The sequence below is a fragment of the Zingiber officinale genome, chromosome 1A (genome assembly GCF_018446385.1).
Source record: "Zingiber officinale cultivar Zhangliang chromosome 1A, Zo_v1.1, whole genome shotgun sequence".
Taxonomy (NCBI): Eukaryota; Viridiplantae; Streptophyta; class Magnoliopsida; order Zingiberales; family Zingiberaceae; genus Zingiber; species Zingiber officinale.
The window spans coordinates 117,791,665-117,802,192 of NC_055987.1; the positions used below are offsets into that span (position 1 = coordinate 117,791,665).

At 37.3% G+C, this 10,528-nt stretch overlaps 1 protein-coding gene across 1 annotated transcript; it reads right to left on the minus strand.

The window, feature by feature from the left end:
* Positions 1-4,184: 4,184 nt before the first annotated feature.
* LOC122029216 (importin subunit beta-1-like) lies at positions 4,185-10,045 on the minus strand. The gene is made up of 4 exons (XM_042588159.1): positions 9,778-10,045; positions 5,220-7,634; positions 4,917-5,122; positions 4,185-4,701 (listed from the first exon to the last, which is right to left on the minus strand). Exons 2-3 carry the CDS (start codon positions 7,625-7,627, stop codon positions 4,924-4,926), a joined length of 2,607 nt encoding a protein of 868 aa, XP_042444093.1. The 5' UTR covers positions 7,628-7,634; positions 9,778-10,045; the 3' UTR covers positions 4,185-4,701; positions 4,917-4,923.
* Between the last annotated feature and the right edge of the window lie 483 nt (positions 10,046-10,528).

Here is a 10,528-nt window from a genome sequence, read left to right on the forward strand (position 1 = left end):
AATCAACAACACATACTATAAGTAATATCATTTCCCAACTTATTGGGCCTATTGATTTATCGAGCTAAATCTCACCCTTTGATAAGTCAAAGAAATAAATATTAAATATATGTGTTTGTTATATATTAGGATTAAGAGCACACAGTTCCATAATAACTAAGGTCTTGTTATTTTATTAAGTCAGTATAAAAAGAACTTATCTTAAATGGTCATGCTCAATACACTCAGAGTGTACTAGTGTAATTTATCAGTCAAGATAAACTAATACCTAATTACACTACGACTATTCCAATAGTTTGTTCCTTTCCATCTCAGTCATGAGCTACTATTTATAATTTATAAGGAATTGATAACATTATCTTCTGTGTGTGACACCACACCATGTTATCTACAATACAAATTAATTGAACAACTACACTTAGCATAAATATAGTTGATTGACCAATGTGATTCTTTATTTCTAAATGAATGTTTTATACAAAAAAAACTAGGCTTTTAGTATACACTCTAACACAGTATATTTATGTTTGTGCATCGACATAAGTCTGGGTCATAAATACCTAACTTACATTAATCAAGTTAAGTTATCCAGATTTAGTCAAATATAACTGAATCACTAACTTAACTTGACTAGCCAAGTGAAAAATGTTGCCCTCTAGGTAAACAGCTAATAGCTAATGGTTAGACATGTGGCCAAGAAAATTAAGTATTGAGTTTGATTTTTTTACTCATGCTTGGACTATAGGACTTGTTGAATCTTTTTTTTTTTTTTTTTGTGAGAGCGACCTTAGCTAAAATTATCTAAATCAAGTGGTAATGCTTAAATCAACTTTTTAACCATAAAAGAGTTCTTTTCTAGAAGTTTATTTTAACATTTTACACTTTAAAGTTTTTATCATTTATTTTTATAAACTTTTTAGCTAAGTTATTTTTCAAATCAAAACTTTCCCTTAGCTAAATCTATTTCTAAAATTAAGTTTTGAGATTTTGAGTTCACTTGGGTAAAAAGCTAAGTATTCTTGAGCTTTTCAAATTTAATTAAGTATTTTTTAAAAGCTTTTCAAATTTAACTAAGTATTTTTTAAAAGCTTTTTAAATTTGACTAAGTACTTCAAATTTGGCTGAAAATTTTTCAAAAGTCTTTCAAATTTATCTAAAGTGTTTTTCAAAAAGGCTGCTCAAAATTTAATTTAAGAGAAAAAGTTTTTTTTTTTTTTTACTTTTTCACTTAGCTAAAAGTGTTACAAAGAAAGTTATTCTAAAAAGTTTATCATCTTATCAAAGTATTTCTAACTCTCTATTAAAAAATTCTAAAAAGATAAAATATCTCTAAAAAAGAAGTTATTCTTAGCTAAGGTCATTGTTCACTTTTCTAATTTTCTCTTTATTTTATTGCTTATTTTGATATATGACAAAGAGGGAGAGTAATTCAAATTCAAAATAAAATTTTAAAAGGAGCTTTTATTAAAGGAAAGTTTTTGTAAACTGCTATTAAGGGGAGCTTTGTATTAAATTTATGTTTGCGCTATTTTTTCAATTACGCTTGCACTGTTATCTTTACATCACTTGTTATTGTGTCTTTTTGCTTAACTTTGAATTTTAGTTGTCATAATCAAAAGAGGGAGATTGTTGGTACGGGAAGCATCCGATGATCGAACCCAAGTTTTGATAATGACGAAGGATTCAAAGTTAAGATTATGTGTTATCTAACATGTGTGAATGAGGTTTTTCAGGAAAGTCCTAACTACGATTAGACAGGAGGAAAACCCTAGGGGGTGGTAACCCTAGGTGAAGGAAACTTCTAAGGGGCGGTAACCTTAGGTCCTAGGGGGTGGTAACCCTAGGTGGAGGAAATCCTAAGGGGGTAACCTTAGGTCCTAGGGAGTGGTAACTCTAGGTGGTGAAAACCCCTAGAGGGTGGTAACCCTAGGCAGAAAGTCCAGTAGATCTGGAGGATCGGATTGCATCATGTATGCTCTCCTGAGTGGAGTAGGTGAGGACGCGTTCCCCGGAAGAGGGAACAGTAGGCGTCGGTTCGACCTAGGATTTCCGGTCAGAAATCCGAAGTCAGAACCGAACAGTTCATGACTATCATACTTTCATATTATTATGTTTATTGTGTGTGCTAACTTTGTTTTGCAGGATATGTGGTTGGTTTGTGACTAACATATTTTGCAGGGACAAAGGAGCAAGATTAGCCTCGAATGAACAGTACCCGAGACGTCCTCGTGGAGCTTGAGGTGCCTCGGGTGCAAAGGAGAAGAGTTTGCGCACAGCGGAGCTAGAGGCGGCCTCATGGTATCTTGAGGCACCTCGGACAGCATTGGAGGTGCCTTCAAGGCTTATGGAGGCACCTTTAACAGGATAGACGAAGACTTCTTCTCAGCTTATTCACACACGGCTGACTCGGCGATTGGAGGCGCCCTCAAGGGGGTTTGAGGCGCCTCCAACAGTCCTTATAAGGGGTCTCGACCAGCAGCCTTGGATCAACAATTCTCAAGTGTTCTGACTCCTGTGTGCTGCTAACAAGGCGACCCAGAAGTGCTGTTACAAGTCCATGACGACCCGGAGCTTTAATTTCTTAATTTAGTTGTCAGTATTGTTTATTTTACAGTTGTACTTATTTTATAATTGTACTCATTCGTGATATTATAGTGATTGCCTAAAGTAAACGCTCATCGAGCGTGAGCCTTGGAGTAGGAGTCGCCCAAGGCTCCGAACCAAGTAAAACACTTGGGTCCTTCTGTGTATGTATTTTGTTTTATTCCGCTGCGTTACTCGTCGAGTTTTTCGATTATGTCAAGTGAAAGTCACGAGCGCTATTCACCCCCCCCCCCTTCTAGCGTTTCTCGATCCAACAGGGATGTCATTGTCGGCACAATTATCCTCAATCATGTGCTTGATGGTCTACAACTCCATCGCCACCTCCTCCTCCACCTTAAATACCTTACCATATGACCTTCTCAGCGTGATCATCTTTGTCGTGCCTTTCACTATCCAAGAACAAAATCACATGAGAAATTGAGGGAAGAAGAGATTAAGAAAGGGAAAACAAGAGCTAAGAAAGTCGGGGCATAGATGGGGTGGGGGGGAGTAGAACGTGAAGACGTTCAGGTTTACTAGCGATTCCGGTTGAGATCTCCATTGCCATTACGATCGTCAGAGTTCACCACAAGAGAAAATGTAAGTTATTTTTATAACTTTATATATTTAATCTTCGTTACACTCCCTATTAACCTCGCCCAATATAAATATTTTATTTCCTTTTCTTTTTCCTTCCGTTAATGAACTTTCTTCACTCCATCCAAATAGAGGCTTAGATGACTTTGTCCTTTTGCCCCTTGGCCTAGTTTAGCAATAGCTGCTCCCATGAAATGATAAGTTGACATTTAGATGAGGTGTTGTTAGAACATGTAGATTGATCCCCTTTATTGCAATAGTATTAGCAATAGTTTTCGACTGTTGTAAGTTCTTACTTGGTACTTACTCGCCACTAAAACACTACTTCGTGTCCAATTTACATGTGTTAAATATGTCACAAGTGTTTATCTTGAACTAAAATCGAACTCTCCATAAAATTTATAATTATGTTACTTAAAGCTTCCTTGTGTAACTTTATATTTATTTGGCTCAATCACGTTAACCCAACGGGCTACGTCAAGCAAGTTTAATGAATTGGCTAGGGCAAGTGAGCTCGATAGTCTCAAGGAACCAATCTAGCTAACTAGGTTAGGCAAGTTGATTGAGTCATGGGGCAAATGGGTGCGGAGAATTGACCGATTGACTTGCCAATCATACATGTTACTCGGGCAAGTTGGCGAGTGACCTAGTCTGACAATCCGAGTCAATATTGGCAGAGTTGGGACGCGGTGGCTGTGTGTGTTACTCAAGTGCACAATTGAGTTGGTTAGGTTAGCTAAGTTGAGAAGTGATCAAGTCGATCACATAGATAAGCCAATCAAGTTGATCATGGTTTGGTCAGAAACCAAACCGATAAAATAAATCATGCAAATAAAATGAATCAAATAATTATGTCAAACCAAATTAGATATTGTCTATTACAACAAACCATGTGTTTCAGACTTAGTTGGAATCACCCCAAAGCCAGAAATACTCGTTACGTGATTCTATAAACAACACAACCAATCTATGCACGTAAATAGTACAGCAAAGGAATCACCACAAAGATATGAACTATTACCAATGAATTAAACAGGCAAAAAAACATTACAATACATAAAAGATCATACATGTAACCAATAGAGCAACCTGAAGTTATTCAATAAATTCAATGACAATACACATGAATGCAACGGTGTAATGGATGAAATTACGGAGCAATATATGACAATTACCTGTAGCAGAGCAATAACACAATATAACTTCTACAATTGCTCCAAGGGAGGGTGACCAACAGCAGTCCAACTCCGAAGATACAAAATAACTAAGGCAAAATCCCCATAAGGAAATCAAAATATCCCCGAAAGGAAGATGGCCAAATACTCCGACACTGTAAGTATTTGGAACTCGATCGAAAATGTGGAACATGCTCCAGATACCAGGAGACTATAAATTATAGACTTGCTTGTATGCTGCAAAAGGATGGCTTTGGAATAATGCAATGGAAATTTGACTACAAAAGTCTCTGGATACGCCCTATTTATAGGCCCCTATGGATTTTCCACAATATCTTCAGCTCTCCTGCATGATAGGCGTAGTTGAATCATTTGCAATGCAATTTCACAATGAAATGGGAAGAAACCAATACATGATGCTCATGTCTATATTAGAAATGGCTGTGTGACTCTGCCCATAAAAAAATCCTGTGCAAACTGCTGACGACTGACACATGTATGAAACCCCAGACCAGACTTGACCTGACAACTATGCATATGCAGACTCATAAAACACCATACTTTATGATTAAACAGAGACCGCGCGACTAATGGCCATCTTAGCCCATTCAGCAGACTCTTTTATGGATGGATCATCTGAGGATAAACATTCTTCCAGGAACTCTTTACTGGCAACAGACTGGTTCATCCATGTACTAGCATGGCTGCCAAGGGTGTCAGCTAAATCACCTAAGACGCCAACTGCAGTCTTCATAACAGCATCATCCCTAATAAAAGAGGAATATAACAACTAAGTCAGCAAGAAGAAAGATGAATCACTCAAATTCATCAGAACATATCGAAAACATAGCATTGAGCACATACATGTCCTTTTCGTTGTATAGGGTATCAAGAAATTGAAGGATGTGAGGTGCATAAGGCATTAGGAGCTGGGTCTTTGGACAGTTTTTAAAACCTTGCAATATACCAGAGTATGCTTCCAGGATCCCATTTCTAAGTTGATTGGCATATTCCAGCATTTCATCATCAGTTGCAACAGCATGCGAAGACAGTTCTGCTGCACTCTGTAGCATGGGCATGGCATAGATCAAATATTTCTCAAAGTTTTCCCCAATTGCTAATGCAATATCTCCCAGGCAAGAAAATATTGGGGGCTTAACAGATCTGTGCAACTGATTACTGGAGAGATTCTTCAGTAATTGTGTCATGATTCCATCACAAATGGGTAGTATCTTATCCTCCAATGCTCTGCATAGATCTCCAACCACTCCTACAGTGATAGCACATACCTGATACTCCTGAAAATTTTGAAGACCCATTTCCAAATATGGATAAAATCCTTGCATGTACTTTATGAAATTTCCCCCAACAGCATATGCAAGGGCACCAATTGCAAGCATGGCTTCTTCGTGCACTGTGGCATTTCGGCAAGCAAATACCCTGAGAAAAAGTTCCATTATCTGGTCAGCATACTGCATAAAACCATACTTTGTTGTCTCGGATGCTCCCAACTTCTGGATGATAACCTGCAAGCAGCCACAAAGAAGGCCCTGCAGTTCATTCTGCTTCTCTCTCTCATCTGATGACAGCTTCTGGGCCTCAAGAGTCTTGTGGAGCTCCATCATTATAACTGGGAGCAACTGAGTCACAATTGGGGCTGTCTCATCAGTTGACGTTCTCACAACCTCATTCAGTGACTCATAAGCTGCTGTCCTCAAGCGGGATTCCCCAGCATCGTCCCTGTGTGTGACATTAAGGAGAGACTGAATGATCTCTTGGAAGAAAGGGGACAGTGGTGATCCTGAACTATCTTCATAACCTTGGGCAAGAAAGTAAAGAGCACCACAGGCTTTTTCAGCAACATTGGGAACATCTTTCATGCTCTGAAGGAGGACGGTAAGTATCTGCTGGCAATTCTCATTAGTTATGACAGAAGTCTCTAAAGTGGATCCATGGAGAAATTCAAATATTCTTCCTAATGTCCAAGCGGTAGTGTCCTTGACATGATTATTTGGATCTTTCATCAAGGCAGTGAGCATAAAGTTTAAAGCAACATTGACAACAGGAATGAGCTTGTCTGGTGATGGACCCTCCAGAATTGAACCAAATGCATAAGTGGCAGCCTCTCTCTGCCTCCAGTCTGGTTTTGTGATGTTTTCCTGAATGAATGGCATCACAAGAGGCACGATGTCATCGCCAACTGTGCGTGCAACCAAACCCAAACAAGTTCCTCCTGCCATTGCGAGGTTCCAAGCACCTTCATCCTGGTCTTGATCCTCTTCTTGCTTAAGAAGTGTCTCTAATAACATGGGAACCAAAGCAGGCAGAGCTTGCTTGATAAAATAATAGCAAGGCACATCAGAATCAGCTGTGAAATCACCCCCATATTCATCTAAGATGTCAATTTCCTCATCACAGATTGAACTCCAAAACTCTATCGCTTGCAGAGCGACAGGCTCCTCATCTTCTCTCACAGCTTTTGCAGTGATATTGAATATGTCCTGCATATATGATGCAAGCTTGTCATAATAGGTAGATGAGATAGCTACTAAACACTCAAATGCAGCTTGCCGGATCTTTTCATCTGGAGACAAAGTGGCTTCACAGACCACTCTCATAATATAATCACGTTCCATGTCATTTGAAAATTTTGCTTGTGCAAACCCCAAAGCATTATACAATGCTCTTGTAGCAGCAACCCTGACATCTGTATTTCCCTCTGAAGCATTCATTCCCTGTACTACAGCTGTAAGTATCTTGTTGACCTGGTCTTGATCAACCACTTGTGGAGAAACTTCCTCACATATATAGCCAAGAGTTTCCAGCGTAGCCTGCTTAACATGTGGCTGGAGCTGATGTATGTTTGAGAGTAGAGACGCTATTAGTTCAGTCCATTGTTTCTGAGGTAGTTCAATACCAGCAATCTTAGCAATAACTTGGGAAGCAGTAGATCTAGCATCAGGTACTGGCGAAGAAATGGTCTGCAGCAAGCAAGATTTAATCTGGGATTTGACAGACACATCTAAAGACAACCATCTCTGAACAAGCTCAGCTTTCCTAAGTTGTTCTTTTGCATCCAAAGCATTTTTAAGTATCAAGCCTGCCAACTTGCGGCTATCAACAGGCTTCTCATTGTTGGCTAACTCATTAGAAAGAGATAGCAAAAAAGCAGGAAGGTTTTGTTCCTGGAACTGTTTCAGACTTTCTTCTGCATGTTTCCGAACAGTACCGTCCACTGCTTGTGCATTTAAGAGAATCTGGGTGATCTCCATTGAACCTCTGTAAATGGTAGCAATAAACAGACAGTTAACGAGTTACAAGGACAGCATTTTCATACAAAATTAGAGCACAAATAAAATCATGTAATATTTTACATCAGATATCCTATATAAATCTCAAAATTCATGCAAAGAAATATACAAAGATTGTTCACACAAGTAGCCCTGCATTCAATTTCACAAGGACATTAATCCTACAAATGAATTTTCTGTAAAATGCTCTCGCCCTTCATTCAAAGGTTTTGTGACTTATCTGCACAAACTGACTCATGAGCAAGTGTGAGAGAGGTAGAGATTAAATCTAGCACATTGAACCAAAGATGTCAAAAAATGCTTATAGCTCAATGTGATAAGCTCAAAATCAGGGAAAAAGAAATTCTACCACATTGAAGGTGTAGATAGGGCACAAAAATACTTGATTGAATTTGTCACAACTCAGGTCATAGCAAATAGCCTTGATCAATATGAATTGAATAAAATTGAATAGTGCTAAATGGAAAAAGATAATTTTGTAGATAACAACAAAAATGGAAATTGAACTATAACATGACAGTTTCAAAAAAGAAATAAAATCTTCAAAAATCAAATCATGCTCTATTGGGCAAAGTTTAATACTACCATCTCAATCTACACTAGATCATGATGAAAATTTAAAAGTCATCAGGAAAATCTCTACAACAACAATAAATTATTTGAGTCCAAACTATTTATATGGATCTTTTCACTCCGTTGAACTCTCTGAAAATCTATAGCATTTGAGTAATCAATTCTCTTAAAATACTTTTGCTTAAGTTAACCAAAATTTTCTTAGACTATCCCAATCTGTCACACCACCTAATCTGGTGGATTCAACTTATTTAGCTATAAAATCTAGTGATTGTCTTTGACCATATTCATATCACCTAAACTTTTTTTTTTTATAATTTTATCACCTATTAGAACTAGCATACCATCTTCGCTATAGAGAGCATTACATCCTACCATCTAAAATTCATAAGAGGAGAAATCTAAAGACTGTCTGCCATTAACCCTACCATTCAGTTCCTGCATAAGAACATCAGTTGCATAATCCTTATAATACTAAAATTTGAGAAATATACCCTTACAGAAAAGGGTGCATGCTATAATGCATGCAGTAGAGAGGTCTAGATTTGCTTAAATTAGTTGGCACAGAACCAGCAACATCATCAAGAATTTGATTGCTATTTGATTTATAGCTCAAAATATGATCAATATTGGATGAAGATTCATCCTGATGAAGTAAGCCAGGTAGAAAGAACAAAAGCTTATGATTCTTGTTGTACTCATTCTCAACTATGACATACTCAAATTCCCTCAAACAAACAAATGAGTGGCATATGGCACCAGTAACAAGGTAGACAGCTATGAAAAGAAAAATCAAAGTATGATGACAAAATTCAGCACTGTTGAGCAAGATAATTCATCGCATTCACATGAAAGTCAGATCTCTGAAAATCAGAACCCATTCAATTTAATATAATTCAATGCTCTTATCTTTACACAATCTTGATGAATGCGAAATTCATAACTTAAGAAGTCAAATTCTCTTCAGATAAGCAAAATTCATGATCCTATCCTTAATCATTGACATACACCACAAATCATCTAAAAGAGAGAGAGTGCATTTCCCAGATTCAGATCTCACTGGAGAGAATACTTCAAAATTACTACACCCATAGCCATGCCAACCATTCATATCCTATCTTAAGCAAACACAACATAGAACGGTAAGAAACATTTTGAATCAATTAATATGAATTACATAAACAAAGAAAAGATTATCAATTTATTTTACAGAGCACAAAACCATACAGATCTAATTGTCCATAAGAAGAAATTGATGAAATATCGATCCAGTGAAATATTACCCAATACATCATCAAAAAGTCTAGTAAACTATGACTCAGCTGGTGAAGTACCCAAAATATCAACTTTAGGTCTAAACAAGCGAAACCTAACCATAATCACATCAAACAATAAAATTCAAACATCAAATCTGCCAAATTGCTTGCAACAACACAGCATAAATCCGCTAAAACCAGATAAACTTATGTAGAAACGTCAGCTCCTGGAACTACGATCTGGATCTGAAAAAATAGAATCGACGGGAAAAGAAAATTTACTTCGTCACTTCCAGAGGCGGCGACGGCAGAAGAATCCCCCAACTTGGCTGTGATGGAGGAGGAAAGAAGTCTTTGAGATCACTTACGTCCTTTTCTGGAAGGGATCAGCACCTCCCGTTCGGACTCGGAATGGAAGGCGGCGGAGTGGGCTGGCCGCGGCGTAGTTGCGGGTGGGGAAACCCTAGGAAAAGGGGGGAAGGGAAAGCGATCTACACCACCCCCAATTGCGAAGCTGGAATTTTCGATAACTTTCCTTTTCCCCCCACTTTGTTTTAACAGTTTACAACAAATAATGGGAGACAAATCACAAACAACACCTTAGATGTCCACTATTACAAGACGAAGCATCTTTTCTTCCCCAAATTATCAAAAGTTCGAACCCTGATGAACTCAACCAGCTATTTAGTTAAGTGTTTATGAGAAAAGTTTATCAAATATTTATAAAAGAATATTTTTTAAAAATTATCCAAGTTTTAATTATATCTTATTTTTATATTTTATTTGAAAACATAAAATTTGGCATTCATAAATCTATTATGATTTTAAATTATCCGTTATATATTTTAATTGAGGAGATATAATCTTTATCTAGTAGATTAATATTTTAACTAAATTATAAAGACAATGATATTTTTTTCAACAAAATTTTTTATTGAGCAAGTTATATAAAAAGATGAATAATAATAGCCAAGAAGGAAGGCTGCTGCTCTAGTTGAATCAGGTTGGCCAAGTCATCTAAGTAATCAATCTA

Coding starts and splice junctions, on each gene's coding strand:
- LOC122029216 (XM_042588159.1), bottom strand. CDS start 7,627: ATGGAGATCACCCAGATTCTCTTAAATGCACAAGCAGTGGACGGTACT. Junction 5,123..5,219: donor CTATACAACGAAAAGGACAT/GTATGTGCTCAA, acceptor CTCTTTTATTAG/GGATGATGCTGTTATGAAGA.